Source organism: Panicum virgatum, chromosome 3K, assembly GCF_016808335.1.
Source record: "Panicum virgatum strain AP13 chromosome 3K, P.virgatum_v5, whole genome shotgun sequence".
NCBI lineage: Eukaryota > Viridiplantae > Streptophyta > Magnoliopsida > Poales > Poaceae > Panicum > Panicum virgatum.
The window spans coordinates 22,696,458-22,722,853 of NC_053138.1; the positions used below are offsets into that span (position 1 = coordinate 22,696,458).

At 45.5% G+C, this 26,396-nt stretch overlaps 3 protein-coding genes and 1 long non-coding RNA gene across 7 annotated transcripts; 3 read left to right on the forward strand and 1 right to left on the reverse strand.

Moving 5' to 3' along the window:
• Positions 1–1,167: 1,167 nt before the first annotated feature.
• Positions 1,168–5,205, forward strand: LOC120698416 (nuclear transcription factor Y subunit B). Of its 3 annotated transcripts, none has more exons than XM_039982010.1 (8): positions 1,168–1,344; positions 1,424–1,720; positions 1,840–1,969; positions 3,102–3,107; positions 3,826–3,918; positions 3,988–4,038; positions 4,676–4,743; positions 4,840–5,205. In XM_039982010.1, the coding sequence occupies exons 2-7, from the start codon at positions 1,485–1,487 to the stop codon at positions 4,700–4,702; spliced, it is 543 nt and encodes a 180-aa protein (XP_039837944.1). In that variant the 5' UTR covers positions 1,168–1,344; positions 1,424–1,484; the 3' UTR covers positions 4,703–4,743; positions 4,840–5,205. The 3 variants fall into 3 exon arrangements, with proteins under 3 accessions (XP_039837944.1, XP_039837945.1, XP_039837943.1); XM_039982011.1 differs by having other exon boundaries at positions 1,471–1,720; positions 4,819–5,205; XM_039982009.1 differs by having other exon boundaries at positions 1,471–1,720.
• A 409-nt stretch (positions 5,206–5,614) lies between these two features.
• LOC120698415 lies at positions 5,615–10,927 on the reverse strand. Of its 2 annotated transcripts, none has more exons than XM_039982008.1 (4): positions 10,687–10,927; positions 10,108–10,570; positions 7,842–10,001; positions 5,615–7,736 (listed from the first exon to the last, which is right to left on the reverse strand). In XM_039982008.1, exons 2-4 carry the CDS (start codon positions 10,529–10,531, stop codon positions 6,103–6,105), a joined length of 4,218 nt encoding a protein of 1,405 aa, XP_039837942.1. In that variant the 5' UTR covers positions 10,532–10,570; positions 10,687–10,927; the 3' UTR covers positions 5,615–6,102. The 2 variants fall into 2 exon arrangements, with proteins under 2 accessions (XP_039837942.1, XP_039837941.1); XM_039982007.1 differs by having other exon boundaries at positions 10,108–10,580; positions 10,687–10,913.
• A 3,176-nt stretch (positions 10,928–14,103) lies between these two features.
• LOC120700732 (protein IQ-DOMAIN 1-like) lies at positions 14,104–16,650 on the forward strand. Its single transcript, XM_039984970.1, has 5 exons — positions 14,104–14,229; positions 14,291–14,635; positions 14,774–14,986; positions 15,229–15,348; positions 15,445–16,650. Exons 1-5 carry the CDS (start codon positions 14,104–14,106, stop codon positions 16,648–16,650), a joined length of 2,010 nt encoding a protein of 669 aa, XP_039840904.1.
• Positions 16,651–24,128: 7,478 nt separating this feature from the next.
• On the forward strand, positions 24,129–25,574 carry LOC120698417. The gene is made up of 3 exons (XR_005684836.1): positions 24,129–24,551; positions 24,700–24,745; positions 25,559–25,574. It is a non-coding gene; the product is annotated as an uncharacterized LOC120698417 (long non-coding RNA).
• Positions 25,575–26,396: the final 822 nt, after the last annotated feature.

A 26,396-nucleotide genomic window follows, 5' to 3' on the forward strand; every position in this document is an offset into this window, starting at 1 on the left:
TGGTACTGTAGACTAGAGCAATCATACTGTTCTGTGGAATATAAGCCGGTCGAGTGTACCCCCCTGAAGATGATATGGTTTAATACACCCTGTATTGCTTTGCCCAGAAGCCTTTGCTTACAAATAAATGGCCCTGGAGTTGGTGACCACAACGACACTTAGGGAGTTAAGTATGCAGTCTCTGATGATCTCAGCAACAAAAGGAAGCCTTTGCTTCCAAATAAATGGCTCTGCTGGTTGTGACCACAGCAACGCTTAAGGACTTAATTATGCAGTCCCTGATCTTAGCAACAGAAGGAGCTATAGTTTGATTGTATCCTGTCCGAGGATAATACGTTTGTTTGCAGATGTCGCAACTCCTTTGCCGTGTAAAGATGTCTCTGGTTGATATCTTATCAGAAATCATAGCTTGGTGTGATTTGCATAGCCCTTCTCCGCTTTACGAATTGATCTTCAGAGGAAGTGACTAAGTGGACCCGTTCATTGGTCATCCAAAACCTTTGCACGGAATCAATAAAAAAAATGTCTAGGAAAGCTCTGACGTTCATAGGGTGTAGTCGTCGCACCATCAGTAATCTCTTATTACCCAAAGTGCTTGTGAGTAGGGACGAGCTATTCTGTTAAAGAGTGCTTATTTGGATTTTAGCTTCATCTAGTTTCTGCAAATCGAGATATTATAGATGTCTTCGTAAGTCCATATTAAAATAAACTACTCCTTCCGTTCTAAAATATAGCTACGTTTAGATTTTTTTCAAAGTTATTTTTTTTAAAAAAATTGACCAACAATATCTCTAAAATTAAATTATTTCAAATAAAAAAATTACATACTATAATGGTTGATTTTATAATAAATCTAATAATATAACTTTATGGTATTAGTCTCTATGGTTATTTTGCTATTTTCTCGACGGGAGCTGGAGAGCAATGAAAAATAATTGCGAAACCCTCAGTAGGACAAACCACCTCAAACACATGCCAAAAAGGCAAAATAGGAAAGAGGGTGTGACTCCCCATACCGATGAACAGTGAACACCAGGTCACCAACTACCCTGCGCCGGGTCCACGGTGCGCCGGGCTCTCCCACCCGCAGCCCCCATGAGCCCCCCACGCGGCGGCGCCCCCGGCGGGCTATATAAACCCCCACGAACGGCCCGGATACCTCCACCCCCGCATCGCGCCCGCCCGGGCCGCCTTCTCTTCTCCAGCGTCCGATCTCCCACTCGCCGCCCTCACCACAGCTCCCTCCGCTCGGTCGCTTCCCCACCTCCGCCTTCCCCGCGCGCGCGCGCGCCCGCCACCTCGCCCTCCTTCCCTCCACGTCGCGCGCGCCCGCCCTTATATAAGGTAAGCCCTCCTCATCCCCTCTCCGAACCCCGCATCCGCGGGGGTGCTAGGGTTCGCTGGATTGAGCTGATGGATCTAGGGTTTCTGTTGGGTGGCCCGCGCGCGGGGGTGGTGGTCCTGCTGCAGTGCGGGAGGAGCGCATGGCGGACGCGCCAGCGAGCCCCGGGGGCGGCGGCGGGAGCCACGAGAGCGGGAGCCCCAGGGGCGGCGCCGGGGGCGGGGGCGGCGGCGTCAGGGAGCAGGACAGGTTCCTGCCCATCGCCAACATCAGCCGCATCATGAAGAAGGCCATCCCGGCCAACGGGAAGATCGCCAAGGACGCCAAGGAGACCGTGCAGGAGTGCGTCTCCGAGTTCATATCCTTCATCACCAGCGAGTGAGTGCTAGCGGCTCTGTTTGCTTGGCTCGGTGGGGAATTCGGAGTGGCATTTCGGGCTTTAGCTGAGATGGGGGGTTTTGTGTTGACTTGTCCTGTTTTTTGGCTGATCTTTGTAGGGCGAGTGACAAGTGCCAGAGGGAGAAGAGGAAGACCATCAACGGGGACGACCTACTGTGGGCCATGGCCACGTTGGGGTTCGAGGACTACATAGAACCCCTCAAGGTGTACCTGCAGAAGTACAGAGAGGTGCGCACTGATGAAAGCGTTCGGGTTAATCGGATTTGGATTTGTGTTGGGATAATTTATACTTTGGGGGTCAGGTTGTGCAATCACCAATTTGTCACCTGTTGGATCTGATTGAGCTTAAATAAACTTGTTGGGCACGGGCACTGATAGGTGTCAGGGAGTGACCCACCCCTTTTGTGTCCTGATGCTTCTGGTACGGCTTTAGTTGAGGCTATAAAGAACCTCCCTGTTCCTGTAGTAAATTACTGCCCCCCCCCCCCCCCCGCGTCCTTCTTGGTCGAAGCATCTGTCTACTGTTGTTGCGTGAGGCTAAGATAGCACTCATAACCAGGGTTTACAAAACCGGTGGGAACCGGTCCGGTTTGACCGGTACCAAACCGGCCCAAATTCAAATTTGAATTCAAAAAAATGAAAAATTCCCAAAAAATTCCTAAAAATACTTCAAGGTGCGACGAATCTAATGGTGTCAAATTTTCTCAAAAATTCGTTCGTTTAATATACTTTTCGGGCATTTAAAGTTAAACCAAAAAAGAAAAGGAAAAAAATGAGACGGCCCATTAAGGCCCACTTGGTAAACCGTTCAAACCGGCCGGTAAACCGGTCTAACCGGCCGGTATACCGTTTCAAACCAGTTACACATGCGATTTTAAATTTGGATTTGTATTCAAACCGTCCGGTAAACCGGTCTAACCGGTCGGTATACCGGTACGAACCGGTTGAACTGAGTTTTTTTAATTCAAATTTGAATTTGACCGGTTTCTACCGGTTTCTGGCCAAACCGGTCCGGTATACCGGTACCGGACCCCGCCGGTTTGACCGGACTGGTCGGTTAATTAAACCCTGCTCATAACTCATATTGAGTTGAAGTTTAGATGTAAATGTTAATGAAATTCATAGAGCAGCAAAGCTCTTGTAAATAGAGTATAGTTGTGTAAGTTACTTGATAGACTCTACCTTTACACAATAGGATCTCACACTGTAACTTTAGATTTGTAGGCCATAAACAATCTTGCTTAAACTTTATGGATAGTTGCATTGTTGTGTGTATTGTATTTTATCAGTTGAATCATGTACCTGACGCAGTTTCTTTGTTTTTTGTCTTCTGTCTGGCGGATTCCTGTGCTGATTGTAGATGGAGGTATGTGGTATTGGAACCTTTTCATTGTGTTCGTAAGATAACTTTTGCCTGGTGGTGAATTACACCTAGATCTCTTTTCATGTTTCTGGATATTGGGTTTTAGTGGTTGGAAATGTGTTTTGGTAGGTTTTAGAATTAAATTGGGTAATGGTAATTTTGCTAGTTGATTCTATATTCACCTTGACTTGAAATGAATTGAATTGGTTTCATTCACATCTGGAGGGCATAGCCATGACCATTTTCTTAATATTGTGAAGAAATGATGCATCTTTTGAGAGTGTGGGGACATGTTAGGAAGGAGGTTTAATGAATTGAACCTTTTGTAAACTCATCTAGTTTATCTGGTTTCCTATATTGATTCCTTACTGGCAGGGCAAGAAAATTTTAATGGAACAGTGACAGTGACATTCACGTCTCCTTTTCTTGGAGAACCGCTAGGGTATAAATGCGATCAAAATTCCAGATCTACACCATACAAGCTGCTTTATGTCTGCTTCAAGTAGAATTGCCCCTCTGCCCGATTTTGATAAAAGTACTTGGCTTAATTGACTGCTTTGCAAGTCACTGGACTCCACTACAGTTCTTGTTACAAGAAGCTGATTATTCATTCTAGGGTATAGGAGTATGTTTTTGTTATAATCCATGATTAAACTAGCAAGCTTATAGAATCTGAGATGTGATGAAGGATTTCTGATTTTGTTTCTTTGATAACAAACAGGGTGATAGCAAGTTAACTGCAAAAACTGGCGATGGCTCTATTAAAAAGGATGCCCTTGGCCATGGGGGAGCAAGTAGCTCAGCCACACAAGGGGTTAGTTTTTTCACCTGTTTCATTGTTGTCCTTTGATCATATTAAGCTAACTATTTTTGTTCTTTTTAGATGGGCCAACAAGGAGCGTACAACCAAGGAATGGGTTATATGCAACCTCAGGTGATTCACCTTAAATTTTCTTGACAAATGCTAGTTTGCTGCATACTTGTTTCTATAAGCACATTATATAGCTTGGGTTCATGCAATAGTTGCATACTTTACCTATGTTGAATACTTGAACAAGATGGATCCTACTGGGCTGGCGGGTCGGCCCCTTAAATTTTTGTTGAGTTGACCATAAATACTTCTGCAATAGGCTTGATTGTCGAGAATGCATGACACAGGTTCACCGGGCCCCGTTTAGTTCGCGAAAATGTTTGGGTTTTGACACTGTAGCACTTTCGTTGTTATTTGACAATTTATATTCAATTATGGACTAATTAGGTTTAAAAGATTCATCTCGTGCTAATCTGTTAGACTGTGTCATTAGTTATTTTTTTCAACTACATTTAGTGCTCCATGCATGTGTCCAAAAATTCGATGTGACAGGTACTGTAGAAAATTTTTTGGGAACTAAACAGGGCCCCAGTTGGAACATTACCATGAACCTACTAGTTCATGTGTTCTATCTGCCTATCTGTAATAAGCCGCCACAGCAATTTTCAGTATTAAGTTTTTGTTCACCAAACAGTGGTTTTTAATCACATTGTGGTTGGCGTCCATATGTTTGCTGATAGCCAATCTTTCCCTTGCCCAGTACCATAACGGAGACATCTCAAACTAATGAAGATATGGACCTTTCTGCAACATCTGCTCTTACCCGAGGTACAAAGCTTTGTGCTTTCATCCAATTGTGCTACATGTTACTTCGATTTCCAAATTGCTACATTTCTAACACAGATGGAGATGGGTTTTTCATAGGTGAGCAGTTAGAGAGAAGCAACCAGCCACCCCAACAGGTCCGTTTTTATCAGGCAGAACTGATGAGGCAGCTTGCTAGGTATAAATCGCTTCCCTGGGAATAGTTTCGGTTCGTGGGCTCGGGCCATTGTTGTATGTATATTAAGAATAATTTAATGATTGGGCTGTCATTTCGTTACATGTATTCGTATTTGTATTGGGAGGCATAAATATTTTGTAATTTGTTCAACTAGTGTATTGAACTATTAGAAGAGCTGCTGTAGCTGTAACTATCTTTGGATATGCTGTATTAGGAAAAAGGAGAAATTATGGCGTGGACACCAAAGCTATTGTAGGCCAAGAGTATTTCAGTTGCTCATCTTTTCATTCATGCGTCGCTCACTGGACTTGCCAAGTTGCCATGCAGTCATCTCTCTGCGTTTGCTATTCGTTTAGAGGCCCATGTTTCTGCGTTCTATCATTGGCCATGGCCGTGGAGAGGCACACAACAGGCCCTTGCCCCTTGAAAAAAAAAAACGTACCTCTCGAGCCATCCTGATCTCGGCCCAAGGCTGGTCGTGCCTAGATAATTCTGAATCATTCTGCAGTTTACAGATTGGGTTGTTCATGACCATAACAAACAATAGGCTCCTTAATCATTATATTGTCAGGCATGCAGCTTCCGACGAACCTGACTCGCTGAATGTTGTATGTCATGAACATTGTGCAGTAGCATCTGTAGAAGTGTCTGTCAGCATCTAATTTTAAAGTTGTAAGAAAATGAGAACCCCCGGAATACCACAAAAAAGTTGCTGAAATTCGATGATCGATCAATGATAAGACAGAATTCACCTAAAAGATTCTACGGGTAAGATAAAGGGTTCCAAAACACAGTTAGGTTACAAAATGACAAATGGTACAAGAATCATCGGATTCCAGTAGAATGCCCAAAGACTCCCAAACCTGACCGTGTAACGTAGGAACGAACATGGCTTCTCCGATCCAATCTGATCTTCGCTGATCACCTGAGCGCTGAACAAACGTACAGGAAGAAACTCTGTTTATGACAACTGACACATTCGCGTCATCCAATACAACTAGAAGAAGTTCATACGAGAAGGGGCAAAGATGTAGATGCCCTAGTCACTAATACCTAATAGCATTCTGATGCTAAAGCGGGTTCCCATTTTTCTATACAGACCACATCGTCCAGATGAGAATCAGTAGAGCAGTCTACATCGACATCAACAGAAGCTGACAGGGATGCAACATACGCTAGCTGGCTTACTCACTAGCACCTGCTTGTACATCTTGTGCCTCAACCGTGGTATCCTCTATAGTCTTCTCTGCTGCTGTACCTTTCTCATCTGGTGCTTTACGTGTGGCACTCTTCGCAGTTTTTTCAGCCTCAGAGGCATTTGTATCTGATGGCTCAACCATGGCATCCTCCACAGTTGTCTCAGCTGTAGTAGTTTTCTCATTCAGTTGCTCAACCTTGGCACCCTCAAGAGTCTTACCAACTGTAGTCCTCTCATCTGGTGTTATAACCGTGGCATCTTCTGCGGGTTTCTCAGCTAATGAAGCTTTATCATCCAGCTCCTTAACATCCTCTATCATTTCCTCAGTTGTTCTAGCTTCTCCAAGCGGTACTTCAGCCGCAGATTGACCTTCAGCTGTCTCCCCAGTAATTGTTTCAGCAATAGCTTCATTGTGTGCTTTCCCATCTGGTGCCTCGACTGTAATTTCACCTTCTCTGGTCTCCCCAGCTAGTGTGTCAGCAGCAGCGTTATTTTCTATTTCCCCCTTCTCCACTGATGCTTCCTCCTTAATTTCACCTTCAGCAGTCTCCTCAGCTACTCCTATAGCAGAAACATTATTATTTTCAATATTCTCCTCGACTGCAACTGCTTTTGCCTCCACAATTTCCTCAACCATGACCGTAGAGTTGGTGGTTGCATCAGCCATAGATTCATCTTCTGGAGTTTGTCTTCCCACCTCAAGTTGTCCACCTGATGCTTCTGTCACAGCTTCCACTTGAACAGTTTTCTCAGTACTGTAGACTTGTTCGCCAGATACTTCAACAGTAGTTTTGGATTCCACCTCAACTTCTTGCTCGACTGCACCTGGTACAACAGGTTCTGCAGCAAATGTTTCATCTTCCAACTTTGGAACTTCAGATCCCACTTTTTGCTCAGTTGCATCTTGTTCCACCAGTTTTTCACAGGAGGTTTGACTCTGCAACACAGGAGGTACCATGCACTCTTCTGGAACTTCATCAGCAGTACCATCCTCAGTACGAACTTGTGCAGCATCTGGTGCTTCAGTGACTGCTTCGAACACAGTATTATCTCCAGAAATTTGATCCTGTTTGGGGGCTTCAGTTACAACATCCATTTGCATATCTCCTGAAACATCTTGAGCTGACTCTTTTATTGTAGCATCAAAATGTAAAATTTGTGCCTCTGAAGCAGCTTCCACTTGGAATGTATTAGTTGTATCACCAGTCGATACTTGATTTGGAGCATCACTCAGCTGTATTTCATCAACCGCGCCTCCAGTTGATGCACCAGTTACAGCTCCTGAATGAGGAATCTCAGGTAGACCACCGGTCAAGGCTTCCTTCTGAGTGTAAGCTTGCTCAGCATTGCCAATTTGCTCAGATGAACCTTCAGCTACAGCTGCAGCATGTGCTGCTGTTCCAATTTGATTAACATGGCCAATTAGCTCAGTATCCATCTTTCCAGCTCTCTCATCCACAACTTGATTGGTGAATGTAGCGTCTGAAGATTCCATTAGAGATGTTTGCTTCACGTTCTCCACTTGTTCAACAGAAAGTTCTCCCATAACTTCTGCTTCCTCTGTTTTGTGCACCTGGTCAACTTCCATGTCATCCTTAGGAGCTTCAGACTTACTCGAACCTATAGAAAAGGCATGATCACAAGGCAGAGCATTTAATTTTGTGGAAGCTGCAGAGTAATTTATTAAATACTATAAATAGATGTGCAAATTGAAAGAATGTTTACCAGGAATCTCTGTGCCATGACCTTCAGGGTGTTTCACAGGATTATTTGTTGATAATGTCTTTAGAGAGAACGGCATATTCACAAGACGGTAGCTTCGAAGCGAAGGTCCAAAAGTGCCATACTTGCCAGCAACACTAAAAGCCCTTTCAGCATCTATACGTTTCTTAAAGACAACTTTAACAGTATTTGTGTCCTTGTCTACTTCTGTCTCCGCTTCTTTCAGAGGCCCATAGCGACTGAACATCTTAACGAGATCATATTCTGAAGGAATAGAAGCTGACCTGCCAAAGCTCAAAACAAGTGCAGTGGGCTTCAACTCGTCAACCATCTTCTCATCGACATGGATGATTGACCTTTCCATCACTTGTATCTGTTTCTTAGGAACTGAATCTCCAAGTTCCGACAAAGGTACATATGTATGTCTTGAGGATCTCCGCCTACGCCTTGGCCTTGTAGAAGAACCGTCTTTTCTGAGGTCATGAATTGGGTGATTATGCAAGCTCAATCCAGACCAATAAGAGTCTTGCATATGATCTGTTGTCTCTACTTCAGGAGAAGGTAAAACCTCTTTTCTCTTTCTCCCCGTCCTTGATGTAGCTTTTTCAACAATGTTTGCTTCAGTAGTAGTAGAAACAATATAGTTTCGGTAATCATTGAAGTAACTGATTATCATTGCTGAGAAACTATACCCACTCATTGGCTCTGTTGCAACTAAGCATAGCTGTGACAGTAATTCCTTGGGGTCTGCAGTGTGATTCCTGTGCAAGCGTCTCCTTTTTGCTCGCTTCTCCACAGTAAGTTCATCAACTGCGTCATCACTAGAGATATCAAATTCCCCATTCTCTGTTTCTGCCGCATTCTTATAGCCTGTTGGTTCATTCTGAGCCTTCACAATGGATGATCCTGTCAGCTGGCTTGCAGCTCGCCGGATGCACTCGCCAATCTTGAAAGAACTACCGCCAGTTGGAGCTGATGCTTTCTCTGAATCTTCAAATGATTCAAAGTTTCTTTTCTTCTTGTTTTGTAAGTTGTCAAAATCATCAAAGTCCATAAGCATTTGTTTCTCATCATAGGTAGTATCATTGGCCCGATTAGACGTGTTCTTTTTCTCCATGACCACCTGGTCATCCACAGGTTTTTGTTTCCGAGGTCTCCCCCTCCCTCTTTTTGGCTTATCTTGAGTAGGATGCACTTCATTAACCACAACTTCCTCGACCATTGCATTCTGGGTGGCTGAAGTGTCCATGCCATCCAGCCCCAGCCCATCCTCAACCCAAGCATCACCAGTTTGAAATGATGCAAGTTCAGGACATCCCTTTGATCGATAGAACGAAGTAAGTTGAGAACATGCTATCACTAACTCCAACAGATCACCTCCTTGGCCAGGAAATAGAGCTAACTCCTTAATGTAATGCAGAAGGTTTTCTGGACTAAAACACTTTATGATCTCTGACCGATTAACTGCAGAGCAAGTAACCCCTTCCTTGAGGCCAGCATTATCAACCGTGTAGGACATGCCATTATCAGCAAGCTCTTCCGGCAAACAAGAGCAGCTCATACCTGACAGTATCCGCCTTGAAAGTTCTTCAAGGGCATTATTAACTGACCCGACAAAGGCATCTGAACTGCTCTGTTTCTCCATGTGTGAATAATTTGATACGAAAGGTTTCAACTGGGATTCATCGCACCATGCAAAAGTATTGTCACCAAAATAAGCTACCAAGCGGCTCCCCTTTTTCTGGTGCTTCAGCGCCAATTCAGATGCATCTGATGGATCAAAAATTTCACCAGGCCACCAAGGATGACTTTTTACTTTACCCCAGACGAGATCAGCAACTTGGAAACTGCCTTTATCAAGAGGAGGCAGGCTGTATCTAGCACCCTGAATAACATTTCCTAGACTAGAATCCTCCTCGTTACTACTAGGACCATTTCCACTGTCAGGAAACTGCTCCCCAGTTTGCGGCAGCATTTCAGATCCATCATCCGGTTGGTCAGCTGCAGGTGCTCCATCATCCTCATGGATCTTGGAGCTTCCCCCGACCTCACCTGGCACGTTGTTCTGTATTTCCTTACCGGAATGTGCTACACCGTAACCAATTTCATTACTCTCTGTCCCACGCTCGGCGTTTACATGATTTTCTTCAGGTTCATTGGATTCTGAAATGGAATCAGTGAATATTATTCAAGATGCTAAGCAAGTGGAAAACAGTGCCATCAATAGACATCAGATCAGAGAGCACAGTGCTCTGAGCAGTCCCCTTACCGGCTTCCTCATGGTTGGAAGCAGCATACCTAGCTGCTTCTGCTTCTTGACCAGCATCAGCAGCTACATCTCCCACCGGAACCGGCTTCCCCTCCGTCTCTTTCTGCAGACTTTCAGCTCCAGCTTCCAGCCTCCCATACTCGCCACCGTTCACCCCTTCCTCCACTGGCTCACCACCAGGTCCTTCTACACCAATCATACCAGCCGACTCCGTCGCGTAAAGCAGGTCGCTCAACGCGGCAGCCGCCGCATCTCCCCCTTCCTGGCCATCATCCGCCGCGACCGCAGCCTTCCCCTCCCCCTTAGCCTCGGCGGCAGGCGCAGCCACCACGCCATCTGCTTCGGTCATCGCCACGTCAGCGCCCGGCACCAGCTTCGGCTCGCCACCCCCCGGATCCGAGGCCGCCACGGCCCCCGAGCTCATCGGAGCAAGGCCTCAACGCCGCTCCCCGGACGGCGGAATCTGGACGGAACTGCGGGGGAAGGAAGTCAGCGAGGTCGGGAGCTCGGAATTCCCCTCGATCCGGCGGGGCGCCGAAACCCTAGGCGCGGATCAGCGCGAGGGAGCACGGAATTTACCTGCGCGAGCGCCGGGCGAGCAGGGGACGGGGACGGGGACGGAGGAGAGGGCGAGGGCGAGCGCGTTGTGAGGTGAGAGCAGCACCGGAGATGGCAGGGCGAGAGAGGGATGGAGGGATAGATGCGGGGGGCGAGCTGGGACGAGGTCAGGAGGGGGAGTGTGCCCGTGCTCGGCTTCCGTGTCGTGTACTCGTGTATCGGCGCTCCGAGCTCGGAAAGCGTATGTTTGGGCGCTGGAGGATCTGATCTGAAACAGCGTTTCAGTTCGATGTTTTTTTTTCCCTTTTCCCTCTTCACGAGAGGGGCAGGCCCTCATGACCAACGTTTTTTTCGTAATGTTTTCTGTTTATGTCGTGCCAAATCACAATTAATACTTTCAGCAACCTTAAATACAAGTTCGTTTATATTTGTCGTATGTTAAACTTTATCAATTTCAATTAGCAACGTATGATCAATATTACTGTATTGATTTTGGAAAAATACTTTCATAATACACAAATTTTGGGCTGTTAATCTATATAAAACTTTGGTCGGTGATAGTCATTTTAAAAAGTGTTTGACTTAGAATGGACCTGATTACCTTAATAGAAATAGAAATATATCTATGATTAAAGAAAGTGCATTGTAAGCAACATGTCCATGATGCTAATGACCTTCTAAGCGCTCATGCCGCATATTACATGGTCAAAAATTTACAGTTTGTAGTAGTAGTTTGCTGGTAAAAAATTTGCAGTTTGTAGTGATGGTTTGCTGGTTCGAGGTCACAACTTATAGTTAATTTATTAAAAGCATGTATGACATATAAATATGGTTATGCGGCCAAAGCAGCCAAGAAAGAAAAAATTTACAAGATGCTTGTTTCAAATTTTGAGTTTGATCGATAGCACTACAAGAAATTGAAGCTTATCTATTTGGCATGTCCACGAGTAGATAATTCCACTACCGCATAAAAAAAATTTTAGGGACAAGTAAAAACATATATTTCAGGGGTGGATGAGGTACCAGCCCCTAGTATTCGCAGCTAAAAATATTATTTTTAGGGGTGGATAACGTACCCATCCCTGAAAATGATTTTTAGAGCCGGATCATGGCATGACCCGCCCTACAAATTCATATCCAGAAACTAAAAAAATCTAAAACAGCAAAAACAGCAAAATAAAAATTATTCCAGCCAACGCAATTAGCCCTTTAGTGTCAAACTACAATTTTTTGACGAAATATGCACACTTGCATCATCTGGGATTTGAACCGCCTACCTCACAAACTCACGTGTACCTTCCTTATCAGCACACTACACAGTCACTTGCGACTCTATGAGCTATACTATTATTTTATATTAACTCTGAAGTTGATTTGTATGGGCAGGTGATTTCCGTTTCTAGGGGCGGGTGATGCCACCATCCGCCCTAATTTTTTTTATTTTATCTGTAAACTCATTTAAATTTTTACATACAGCAAAACAAATAAAAAATGAAATTCTATAATGTGGTTATTGTGAACTATAGAAAAAAATATGAGTATATTTTAGTGTATATAAAGGTTAAGAATGTTTTTTTAGATTAAGGTTAAGAATGTTGTTTTGCCGCTAGTACCCACAAACCTTTCAAATTTAGCTGGAAACAGATGCGGCGTTGATGTTGAACTGTAAAAAAGTTGTTATCACAATGTTACTTGGGCCTAAAGATACTCTAGCGAACTTAACTGTATTGATAGGCTTTCATCAGCTTCAAACTAAATTAATTTTTATAATTATGTGATTAGTAATGTCTGGCTTGCCATAAAAGCTCAGATCGGACAACCAAACAAACACAACTTCAAAAGATGCTGACCTTACAGGCAGGCCTCAATCTCGTGCTGCAACAAATAATGCCCGTGCATGCATAGGGAGTGACTTTATAGCTCTCATTGACTTAGTCCACGGAAGAAAAGGAAGCACGAATCACAAAAGATTACAAATATGGTATATTTAGATAAAAAATAATAAACAGAGATGAAGAATAAGTAGCACATGATGCAAAAGGAAAACACTTCTAAACAGCGAAGGAACATCTATAAGAGAACTGAAAAAGAAAAAAATGATGGGAAATAAATAATAGAAGAAAAGAAAGTAAGAAAAAAAAAAAGTAGAGGTACAGGCGTACAATTGCATGTTGCTAACTTCCCATTAGAACAACTCCAGCAGTCCCTCTAAACAACCTCTTATCTCAAGTTTAGAGGGTTAAGTCAAAAAAAAATACACTCCAGCAAACCCTCTATTTTGGAAGGCCTCCAAGTTCTCTCCTCCACCTTCCATTCCTAAGAGATCTCTAGAGAATACTCTATTGTAAGTTAGAATTGAGAATTATTGTTGAAATTGGAGAAAATTTGAAGGGCCTAAAAAAGAATAGAGGCAACCCTCATTTACTATCTGGAGGGTCAGATTTAAAAGCTATTGTTGGAGTTGCTCTTAGAGGTGGTAAAAGACCTAAAGTTTTAGTTGAGAAATTTTAAGGATCAGGCTACAAAATGGCTGGGTTCATATTTTCTAGTTTTGAGCTAAAAATAATTAAAGGCTGCGTTGGATTGTGAAGGGAGCATGAGTACCATCCTTAAGCACTGCAGTGCAAGTGGTGCTGTATGCATATAGAGAAAAAGGAAAGTATGGCATGAGTATGCATTCCGTCAAAACAGGTCTTTAGCATGGATTGAGATTCGATGACATTGCACGGTGATATTCCCGTGCCAAGGGGGAATGTCATCGTGCAATGCCACCCAATCTGCGTCCCTATAGCATACATATGCATATGTGGACGCGCTACAAGAAGAAAAAAATATGCGGACTGGCTAGAAAAACTGTTTTGACCAATTAGCTTCCTCCTGCCTGCTCATGCATACTTCAGCGACAAATTTGGAATTCGTAGGGCTCGGGATCGGGATGCATAGCCACCCTTGAGTTGTGCGCGGTTATCGCGGCGGGTTACGAGGCGTGGCGAGGCAAACGTAGAGACAGCGCCCAGCGGTAAGGGCCAATCAGGTGGTTGGCAGAGAGGTCCCAGATTGACGTGAAGTGGCCGTCGTCCAGAGAGCGGCGGCGTGGTGGTTCCGGCGGCACGACGGCGTACGGCGGCCTGGTCGAACTGTCCCAGAGGTGAGTATATAAAGTGTCTAAAAAAAGACAACGAGGTTTCTGAATCCCTGTTCTTCTGTTCGTTGAGGCACAAGAGCTTCCGGCGTGCATTTTTCGATAAATCCATGTCGCGCCGACGCCGTGGTGTTTGTTATTGCATCTTTGAAAGTTCACCGTCGCAAAAAAAAATGCATTGGATTTCCACTCCATCCCTATTCTTGGTGAATTTTTGGCTTACTTTTTAACCCGTTTTGATCGAGCTTTTAAACCAGAAAGAATCATCCGAAGCGGCGGTGCGAAGAGCACGAGGAATGGGGAAGAAAGGGAAGTGGTTTGACGCCGTGCAGAGGATCCTAAGCACTTCTGAACCAGATCCCGTGGAGGCGGATGCTAAGGTAAATTTTAACAGCCCGAAAAAAAATCATCATCCGCTCAATGCCAACGCGAAAAATATTGATCTCATATTACTTTCACGACCGTTTCAAATTCGATGCGTAGAAGGCTGCGAAGCTGAAGGACAAGCCGAGCTTCAAGAAGATATGGCAGTTCAGCAAATCGCACCCATCAGGTGCGTCCGCGTCCGCCGCGCCGGCGCCGGATCCGGCGGCCCATCAGCCTCAACCGCCACCGTCGCCGCGGCCTGATCAGCAGCAGGCCAAGGAGACCACCGCAGAGGCGCAGCGCGCGGAGACAAGGGGCGACGACGGCGGCGTCCGTACGGCGGATGTGGCTTCAAAGGCTGGCGCCGACGCCGCGGCGGTCACCACGCCGAGGGCGTGGGCTGCGCGCTCGAAGGAGGACATCGCCGCCACCAGGATCCAGGCGGCTTGCAGGGGCTATATGGTAAACGCATCGTCACCTTCCACTGTTCAAATACCATTAGCTCAGGGATCGAGAGGAGTTTTAATTTGCGTCGCCGTCGTCTGAAACTGTTAACTGCCAATAATCTCCTGGCCTCCTGGGCAACATTTTTGCATCCAGGCAAGGAGAGCGCACCAGGAAAGAGGGATGGCTCGGCTGATGTCGCTGGTTGAGGGGTTCACCATCAAGCGCCAGACCGAGGAAGCATTGTACTGCATGCAGACGATGACGAGGATCCAGACCCAGATATACTCGAGGAGGCTCAAGACGGAGGAGGACAAGAAGGCCCTCAAGAGCCAGATCAAGGTTAAGCAGAGCCTGGACAAAATAAAGGTGCAGCGAATTCATTCAGTAAGCTCAAAGAGCCATGTTACTTTGTGCACAAATCACTGGTGATTTAGCTGTAGCCAGCATGCTCAAAGAGCCACCAGGTTCACCTCGATACCTCTGGATTGCTGAAAGCCTGAGATGACAGGCAGTCTTATGATGTTATATACTAACTTTATAAAAGCGATGCACCATACATCTGGTAATCTTCTGCTGTTTCTGTTTGATTCTGAATTTGTCGACAGAAGATCGGTGACGGCTGGGACCATAGCCTTCAGTCCAAGGAGCAGATGGAAGCCGTGCTGGTGATGAAGCAAGAAGCCGCTTCAAGGCGACAAAGGGCGTTGTCATATGCATTTTCTTATCAGGTTGTCAAGTGATCAACGATCACGGTAGCCATATCGTCATCTGCTGCGTTTGCGGTTCATTCTCTGAACTCTGCCTGTGCTTTGATCCTGGCGCAGTGGAGGAACAGGAAGCCACCCTCCACGCGAGCTGCGCCTGCTCCGATGTTCATGGACCCGGGCAACCCGAACTGGGGCTGGACCTGGACGGAGCGCTGGATGGCGGCTACGAGGCCGTGGGAGAACCAGACCGCGGCGCCGGCCGATGGCCGTGGCGCGGCGAAAGCCGCCGGCCGAATGCCTCGAGTGGCCGTCTCGATTCAGATACCCACGACGACGACGCCAGGGGGCAGCAGCAGCAGCAAGTCCTTCCGCCCACCGAGCTGGCCGTCGCTCCCGTCCCCATCGACGCCCCCGCCGCGGTCGCCGTCGCTCCCGGGGAGGATGGCATTGCCGTCGAGCCCCAGGAGCAGCACGCTCCACGGTTCCAGCGGCCTGCAGCGCACCAAGAGCATGCAGCCGGATGGCCGGCCGCGGAGCAGCCAGGATCTCTCGGTGAGCAGCCCGCGCCGCGCCGTGCCGTCGAGCCCGAGGGGCGGCGGGAGCGGCAGCCCGCTCCACCCTTCCGGCGGCATGCAGCCCCAGCGCCGGCCGCGGAGCAGCCAGGAGCTCTCGGTGAGCAGCCCGCGCCGCGCCGTGCCGGCGAGCCCGAGGAGCTGCGGAAGCAGCGGCAGCCCGCTCCACGGTTCCAGCGGCATGCACCCCGAGCGGCGCCCGCGGAGCAGCCAGGAGCTCTCGGTGAGCAGCCCGCGCCGCGCCGTGCCGGCGAGCCCGAGGAGCTGCGGGAGCGGCAGCCCGCTACACGGTTCCAGCGGCGTGCAGCCCCAGCGCCGCCCGCGGAGCAGCCAGGAGCCCGGGGCGACCAGCCCGCGCCCGGCCGCCAAGGTCGCCCCCCTGCGGCGCACGACGAGCCTGCGGGCGGAGCTCCCGAGAAGGCTGAGCCTGGGGAGCGCCGCCGCGCCCGAGGGGGATGACGCGGGCGCGCCGGTGACCCCCAGCTACATGCAGCAGACCAAGTCCGTGAAAGCCAAAGCCCGGTGCGCGAGCCCGTCGGCGTCGCCGGCCGCGGCGGACGTGTTCGACGCCGCCGCTCCGGACAGCGGGCCAGCACCTCTGTGGGTGCCGTCGCCGTCTTCAGCGAAGAAGCGCCTGTCCCTGGAGTTGGCGGACAAGCCGAGCGCCTCGTCGCCGAGCAAGGTGGCCGCAGAGAGGGTGATGAGACGGCAATCGCAGTCTCCGAGCCCCAGGATGTCGTCGCTTTCCTGAAGGAGAAAGCTATTGAACACCCGAGTGTTATGTCACCTTCCGTCACTCGATTTTTGAACCATCCGATCATGCTGCTGATTAATCTGCCACCGCTTGTTCCCAGCGGCCGTTTGTTTTTTTATTTTTATTTCCTGTATGTGGGGCCGAGCTGTCGGTGTTCTGATATTTGTTTGGTTCTCGGTGACATGGCTCATTTTCATCCTCCATTTCCTCTGCTACGCTGGCTGCGGAGGGGGGCTTTTGGTGAGGCGATTTCTAGATTTCGCAGTAATTTCGTTGATTCGCACAGATTGAACTTCTTTATGAGGTTTGGATTTGTATCTCCTGGGACTTAGTATCCTCAATAGTTATTTTTGTTACCTGATTCTTGGGGATCTTTCGATTTTTGTTTGCTTGTGCTGTAGTTTGGTTGGGTTTATGCAGAAATATATTTTGCAGGGATTCAATCCTCTTCGTCCTCATCCTTTGAGGTCTCCTTAGTTGTTTGTTGTATTTGTGTGGCTAGGTTTTCAAATTCGATCTATTGATGAAGCTATTTCTGAGTTCTTTCGCTCTGTCCCCTTCCGATTTTGTGGGCATTTCAGTTTATCTGCAACTCTCTAGCTCTGAAATTTCTGCAGATCCCCATTGAAGTTACCTGATGTATTCGGAGTCTAGGGTTTTGTTGGACTCATTAAGAACTAACAGTTGATTCTGTGATTTTTGGTTAGTGTCACAAGCTATTTCATTTTGTCCCTTGTGGATTTCATGTTTTTGCATTTCTGTTTGGTTGATTTCGATCGATTACCCTGTGATCTGTCCTGTATTTCATTCAATTCCCGTGGTATTAACCTATGTTTCTTGTTGACTAGATTGGTCTAGCTGTCTCTGTTGTGGCATTCGCTTTGGTAGCATAGCTTTTAACCAATTAATTCATGAGATTAGTCTAGTTCGATATGTTGTTCGGTTGGATTCAGTATCGTAGTTTGTACCTGATCATTCTTTTTGTGTCTCTGCTTTGCGATCGGGTTTAGTAGTCTAGATTTCTCTCGAATTAATGCCAGAAATAATTTGTAACACAGGTAAACACAACCATTTTAATTTATAGGTGGCTGGATTTGTAACTGACTATGTGCATAGTAGGGTGCAAAACTCTTGGCTAGACTGGGGGTTTGCTGGGAATGTTGTTCTTAGGTTTTCGAATGAGTAGCTAGGTAACTGATTTTTTATTGTAGATCTGCTTGACCTGTTTGGTTAAGATCGATTTTTCCTTAGTTTCGCAACAAAGTCTCTGTTCTTTTTGGCTAATAAGTTGTGCTCTCATCAATGAGCAACAGTCTTCCAAACATGCATCTGCTAGTGGTTGCAGGTCAGAGTTTTCTTCTTTTTGAAAGATGGACACAAGAGTTTTTTTATTGAACCACCTATCCGTAAGATAAAATCCCCGTTCATCAGAGATAGTACTTCCATGTAGCGGCGAAGCCAACAGGGGGATGGGGGGCTCAAGCCGCCCCCCCCCTCCGCGCGTCTGGCCGGGTGCCCATGAAGCCTCCATGCTTCATCATCTTGCCTAGCATTCAAATAACAGTGTTTAGCCCCCCTAAACACAATGTCACGTTGTCTCAGCCCCCACTGTTGGAGAAACGCTTATCGGTACCAGCACGTTAGTGCCGGTCACAAGGGAGCCGGCACTAACATGTATCTACAGTACACCACAGTCACTTTAGTACCGGCTATTCTCTACAGCCGGCACTAAAGTGTCACCCCCAACGGTCAACAGTCTGCCCCCTAACGGTCAGCAGCCAATTTAGTGCCGGCTGGAGCCTCCAGCCGGCACTAACTTGGCACGGTGCAGGTTAGTGCCGGCTTAAGGGTCCAGCCGGCACTAACTGTCTACAGTTTGTGCCGGCTGAATTCACTGGCCGGCACTAAGTTGCCCCGTATATACTGCCCCCTCCCTTCTTCCCCAGCCCGACCCATCCATTTGGCCGAGCTTCTCCTATCAACCATGGCGTGTTAGAGGGGAGGTGCTGCCCATTTTCTCCAAAATTTATGAGGATTTCGCCCATCCAAGTGCATTAAAGGTTAGCAGCTTCTTCCACTCTTCTTTCACAGTGTTTATTCTTTCGTTTCATGCTTTCTAGGTAAAGAAAATAGTGATTTTAAGGTTGAGGAACAATGAGCATAATTTTTCAATTTGTTCATTAATTTGAACAAAATAGAATTGATTTGTTGTGTTTTAGAGAAGGATTACTATATAGTTTGAGTATGACACATTTAGATTATTTTTTTTGAATTATTTCATGGGGACATGTCTATATGTTATTATGTAAAATTTTAAGGATGAGGTAAAATGAACATGATTTATCAGTTTGTTCATTAATTTGAGCAAGGTAGAATTATTTGTTGTTTTTTAGAGAAAGTTAACTATATAGTTTGACTATCACATACGTAGAATGATTTTTTCGAATTATTTCATGGTGACATGTGTATATGTTATTGTGTCAATTTATTTTGCTATTTACTTTAGGTTTACTAGATAGGTGGCCTATGACACATTTACAATTTGTTTTCGAAATACTTCATAGTAACTTGTTTTGATATATGTAGAATTGATTTTTGTTTTTATACGGTAATTAATTACAGATGGACCGGCAATGGATGCACGGCAGCCGGAGCACCTCGGCGTGGATTCAGGGTTTAGATTCTTTTCTCAAGGCGGCAATGGCAAATAGGTTGCCAAAGGGTTTAATGTGTTGTCCATGCAGTATTTGCGAAAATAAAAAGGAATTCCGGAAAAGAGATACTCTATGGAATCACCTGGCCTTGAATGGATTCATGAGTAACTATACCCTTTGGACCAAGCACGGCGAAGTTGGAGTTATGATGGAAGATAATGAAGAAAATGCCTATGATGATAACAACCTTCCAGATTGGGCATGGGTTCATGAAGCAGGTGGCTTTCAAGATGAACCAATGGACGAGGGTGAAGCAAATGTTGCACAAGAGGAGCCACCTGACGAGCTAGGTCAGGCGTTACTTGATGCACAAAAAGACAGTGAGACTGTGAAGGAGGCATTAAAGTTCGAGAAGATGTTGGAGGATCACAAAAGGCCGTTGTTCCCTAGTTGCAAACCGGAGTAAAAGAAGTTGGGTACCACGCTGGAGATGCTGAAATGGAAGGCAACTAATGGTGTCACCGATAAGGGATTTGGTAAGCTATTAAAGATTATAAAGAACATGCTTCCTGAGGGTAATGAACTGCCGTCAACAACATACGAAGCTAAAAAGATGGTTTGCCCTCTTGGATTGGACGTGCAGAAGATTCACGCATGTCCTAACGACTGCATCCTGTATCGCGGTGAATACGAGAACTTGGAAGCTTGTCCTGTTTGCAGCGCATTGCGGTATAAGATTAAGCGAGATGATCCAGGTGATGTTGATGGGCAGCCGGTAAAGAAGAGAGTTCCCGCAAAGTTGGTGTGGTACTTCCCTATAATACCACGTCTGAAGCGCTTTTTCAAAAACAAGGATAATGCTAAGTTGATGCGGTGGCACAAAGAAGACCGTAAGGAGGATCACATGATCAGACACCCAGCAGATGAGTCCCAGTGGAGAAATCTTAACCGAGAGTATCCTCAATTTGACAACGACCCAAGGAATATAAGATTTGCTCTAAGTACTGATGGAATGAATCCGTACGGTGAGTTTGGCAGCGCTCATAGTACATGGCCTGTGACCCTAAGTATGTTCAACCTTCCTCCTTGGTTGTGCCTGAAGCGTAAGTTCATCATGATGCCGGTGCTTATAGAAGGGCCAAAAGAACCTGGCAACGACATTGATGTGTTCCTGCAACCCTTGATGGATGATCTATTACTACTCTGGAAAGAAGAAGGTGTACGTGTGTGGGATGAGTATAAACAGGAGTCCTTCAACCTCCGAGCTTTGCTTTTTGTATGCATCAATGATTGGCCTGCACTTGCAAAACTTTCGGGACAGTCGAACATGGGATACATGGCCTGCACCCACTGTTATGATGAGACCGATAGCATTTATTTGAAACACTGTAAGAAGTGTGTATACATGGGCCATCGTCGATTTCTTCCTACCGATCACCCCCTAAGAACCGAAGGGAAGCATTTCAAAGGAGAGCCCGAAACTCGTCCTAAGCCTCTATTCCGTAATGGAAAGTGTGTGTTCTCGATGATCAAGGATGTGAAGGTAGTATTTGGAAAGGGTCCCGGTAGGCAATCTGTTCCCAAGGATGACCAGGGACATGTTCCAATGTGGAAGAAGAAGTCTATATTGCGGAACCTACCTTATTGGCAAGTCTTACAGGTTCGCAACGCAATTGATGTGATGCATCTGTCGAAGAATCTTTGCGTGAACCTACTAGGCTTCCTGGGAGTGTATGGTAAGTCAAAAGACACATTGGAAGCAAGGCGCGACATGCAACAGCTAGCTGGACGACAAGGCTTGCAACCCGAGAAGAGAGACAAAGGATGCCACTATTTAAAACCTGCCAGCTATAATCTGAGCAAAGAGGAGAAGGAAAGTATGTTCGATTGCTTGAACAGTATCAAGGTCCCGTCTGGGTACTCCTCAAATATACAGGGCATAATAAATGTGAAAGAGAAGAAAATCCAAAACTTGAAGTCACATGACTGCCACGTCCTGATGACACAACTACTTCCGGTTATACTGAGGGGTGTTCTACCGGAAAATGTGAGATTGACAGTTGTAAAGCTTTGTGCGTTCATGAATGAAATTTCGCAAAAAGTAATTAATCCAAATAATCTAATAAAGCTGCAGAAAGACATTGTCGAATATCTTGTCAGCTTCGAGATGGTCTTCCCACCTTCCTTCTTCAATATTATGACACACCTTCTAGTTCATATTGTGACAGAAATAACTATCCTGTGTCCTGTTTTTCTACACAATATGTTCCCTTTCGAGAGGTTCATGGCCGTATTGAAGAAGTACGTGCGCAAACGTTCTCGCCCAGAAGGATGCATTGCTAAGGGCTATGGAACAGAGGAGGTCATTGAGTTTTGCGTTGACTATCTTCCTGATCTCAATCCGATTGGGCTCCCCGTGTCACACCATGAGGGGCGACTAAAGGGAAAAGGCACACTAGGAAAGAAATGTAATATGAACATCTCTTGTAGTGAATTCAGCCAAGCAAACTTCACGGTTCTTCAGAATTCATCCAAGGTGGCTCCCTATATTGATGAGCACATGAATATTATACGGTCCGAAAATCCACAGAAGAATTTTGTTTGGATTACACGCCAACATATAAAAACTTTTGACGGCTGGTTCAAACGAAAATTATTGGGCAACAACACAGTTGATCAAGAACTTCAATGGCTGGCCAGGGGACCATCAATAACCGTCCAGCAATACCAAGGGTACGAAATCAATGGGTATACATTTTACACGAGAGCTCAAGATAAAAAAAAAGCACCAACCAAAATAGTGGTGTCCGTATGTGTATAGTAAACAGTAATGGAGAAAAGAACAACTACTATGGTGTCATAAAGGAGATATGGGAACTTGAATATGGACCCATAGTTGTCCCTCTGTTTCGTTGCGAATGGGTGGCTGGAGGAGGCGTAACGAAGGACCGGTATGGGATGACCATAGTCGATTTTAAAAAGATTGGATATAAAGATGAGCCATTCGTTCTAGCCAAGTATGTGACACAAGTGTCCTATGTGAAGTACATGTCGAGCAAACCGAAGAAAAAGTCGGATAAGATGTCTCAAGCAGACAAGGCTGGAAATGAGCCGAAACGGCACATAGTTCTTCTAGGTAAAAGAAAATTTGTTGGAGTCGAGAATATTTCGGATAATTCGGAAGATTATGACCAGATTGATGACCTTCCTCCATTCTCAGTTGACGTTGACCCCAGCATCCTCTTATCCAAAGAGGACACGCCTTACTTACGCCGTGAAAACGTCCAAGGCACTTTCATCAAAAGGAAGATTATCAATGTTCTAGTAGATAATGATGATGAGTAGTACTTTTATATAAATTATATATTGTATTTTCTTATTAAGTGATGTAATGTAACGCACCGCGTCGTATTTGTCTCAATTCTCGATACTATTCGTCCAATTAGGACACAATATCATCTTCAGATAATATTATATTTTTGCATGGTATAAATATTATTTACTTTCGCTAATTTTGCATTACGAGGAGTGTTGAAATATTAAATTACAAACAAATAATCAAGTAATTTGCGAATTGATTACATCATTGTATAGGCTATTACTGAAAAGACTTTTGAATATTTTTGCATGGATCAATCTGAAATTTTTTCGATTTATTACGAATAATAGAAGCATATAAGCTACACATAATTGATAATAGTAGCATATTTGTTAATTTACTTCAATTGCTATTATTATTGTGTAGATATAATTACTATAATTATTGTGTAGCTAAAAAATTTAAGATATATATTTTTGTTTTATTATTTTAATTATTAAGCCTATTATAAATAAATTTATGAATATTAAAAATTTATTGTAAATAGGAACTAGCATGTCGAATTTATAATTCCCGCCAGATGGGACACGTTAGTGCCGGCTGGTAGTTCTAGCCGGCACTAACGTGATCACGTTAGTGCCGGCTAGAACTACCAGCCGGCACTAACGTGTCCCATCTGACGTCACGGGGGCACGTTAGTGCCGGCTGGTAATACCAGCTGGCATTAACCGAGCACCCCCCAACAAATTATCCCCTTCGGCGCCGCCCAATTCAGATCGACGTCGCCCCGCCGCTCCGACTTCTTCTTGCCCCCCTGCTCGCTCGCCCGCGTGCGCCGCCGCGTTCTTCCCCGGCCGTGCGTGGGTCCCCGGCCGGCGCTCGACCGTGGCCGGCCTTGAGGTCGTCCCCAACCCGCCGTCCCTCCTCGTCGTCCCCAGGCCGGTCGCCCCCACGCCTCGTCGTCGTCCTCGCCGGCCCGGCCCGCGCCGCCGCGCACCTCGGCGTCCTCGCCCGGTTTGTGGAGCCGCCCGTCGAGTCATCCCGCGGCATCGCGGCCGCCCGGTTGCCCCCACCGCCCCGGCCCCGACCACGCCGCCCCTGCCTCCGTGACGTCGCACGTGGTCTCCGCGGCGGTCGCCTGGTCCGGGCGAGGCGAAGCAAGGTGCAGTGGCCGGCGTCGCACGTGGCCTCCCTCGCCAATCCCGCCGTACGCCCACCTGGTCCGGCGAGCCGAAGCCAACGCTCCCTTCAGCGCTGCACGCCCCAGCCCCAAATCACGCCCCAGGTCAGGTTTGATTTGGGCACGAGTCTGCTGCCCATCGTAATCCGGCTAGGTAAATTTATTGATCCTCTTTTTTACTAGAAAGCTACTAACCTGCAATCCGCTTGATGGAAAATAGATAATCTGCAATACACATGCTGAATTGCTAATAAGCTTTTAGCAGTTACACGTTGCTCATTTATTTGCTTACTTTCATTTATTGATCCTCTTTTTTACTAGAAAGCTACTAACCTGGCTTTTTGCACAGTGATGGACTTCATTTCATTTCAATTTATTGATCCTCTTTTTTACTAGAAAGCTACTAGCCTGGCTTGATTAAATTTAATTCATTTCAATGGACTTCTCATATCATTTTGTGTGCAGGAAGTTGCTTGCGTGCACAATAATCAAATGAAAACAATTAGTTTGTACTCATTTCGTGAACTTAGCTCTGCCATCTTTGCATTTGGAGGATTTCATTTGCCTTCTTTCCCATGTAAATTCTAAACTTTGCTCACTACTCTTTCTTTTCAGCAAAAATCTGGAATAATGGAGAAGAAGAATAAGATAGTAGAAGAGTGACAGATTGCTGCAACCACTTAGCTCACGAGATGACCATCTATCTGCACTTGTCTTTCCCTTTGTCCTGCTAATTTAGTATCAGGTAAACACATCTTACTTACATGCTCGTAGACACATTTTATTGTTCATTTGCAAAGAAATTAAGGGAAGGTGTGCTCTTTTCCCTTTTCCCTTCCATTCTCTGCATGTACACTTATGCTCTCTCTTTTTATTATTTTGTTTCTCAACAGGTACTGAAAATTCTCGTATTTGGTTGAGATCTAAACTAGGCATAAGGTTAGTTTTTTACGTTTCTTAATCCAAGTAATTTCATAATCCAAGTAATCTCTGTATTGATCAGACAAGATATGCATTCTTAGAGTACAGGTTACTGAGTATTTACAGTACTCGAGACTTCACATACATGATTTTTATTATCCATAATTTCATAACTAGGCATAAGGCATTTTGAAGTCTTTTACCATTTAGCATGCTTATCAGGTACAAAATAATACAATCAGAACTGGTTACATATCTGACCAAGGAACGATAAAGGAATCTTACCATCCAAATAAGTATTTTGTTTTTGCTCCATGGATGAGAAGCATGGTGATAAATAATCCTTTCCGAAGAATGAAAAATAATCAAAGTTAGAAGTAGGAAAAAATAAGGAGAATAAATGAATAAAAACAGAAAGATTGAAGTAGGACACCTTACCTTACAACCAACTATATCCAGCAGAGATGGGTCTGAAAATGGATGCTCAAACACTCCAGAAATGAACTTGACCCTCAGAATCCGCTCGACCGCATCATCAATCCGAGACATAGGTATCTCCCCTGTCTCCACCAAGAACACTAGATCCTCAAGAAACTCCTCAAATCTGTAAGGTATCATAATCTGTAGATTGTTCAGTCTAGGCAGTATGATATAGTATGTGGCTTTAATAGATGCTTTGTAACCGCATATAGTATGTGGCTCCAGTATGATATAGTATGATATTATAACATGATATAGGAATCATAAGGAAGGAACAGGATAACCTTTGATTTAATAGATGCTTTGTAACCTCATATAGTATGTGGCTTGCTATTTTTTTTATTGTTTCAGGTAGTGGAAATGGATCATACGGACAACCAAGACGAGTTAATGCACGACCTCATTCATGATAGTACTGCGTATGTAGCTCCAGAGTTTGATGAGGACGAAAACGATGGCAGCCAATTTTTAAACTTGCATTATCATGGCGACGAGGACCAAGATATTAGTGGGGAGGAAGAAGAAAATGTCGAGGAAGCCGAGGTATAAAAGTTTAGTGATTCTTTCAGGCCCAGCTGTGAACTATGTGTTATGTTGCTAGCTTTGTTGATGATTTCAGCCCTTATGTAAGCAGTCGTGCTCCAGCTAAAAATTCTTATGAATGTTTCAGTCAATAAGTTACCTAATATCATGATAATTTTCGATCTGGAACCCTTGCTTGCGGGTTATGCAGGTTACGCATACCTGCCGCGACGTCCCCTAGTTGCTAGCAACCCGCTTGATAAATTTGCGATTCTTTCATGCATCAGGATCGACGAAGCCTAAACGGAAACGTGGCTCCAAGAGGAAGATGGTAGGATGTACGACCATCACGGAGATCAACGAAGCAACCGGCGAGCCACTAGCTCCTGGTCAAATTAAGACAACATTTGTAAATCAATTGGGATATCTTGTTAGGGAATCCGTCCCCATAAAGTATAAGCTTTGGAAGAGAAATAAAGTCTCTGATCGACCTGAAGATATCGTGCCAGATTTAGAGAAAGATTTGTTATGGAAAGAGGTGTCGTTGCACTTCAACTTTCCCCAGGCAAAACTGACAAAATAAAGGGATGGGCATTTAAGAAGATGACAATTCAGTTCGCCTCGTTCAAGAAAAAATTGGTGGCAAACTTTGTCAAACAAGGGCCTC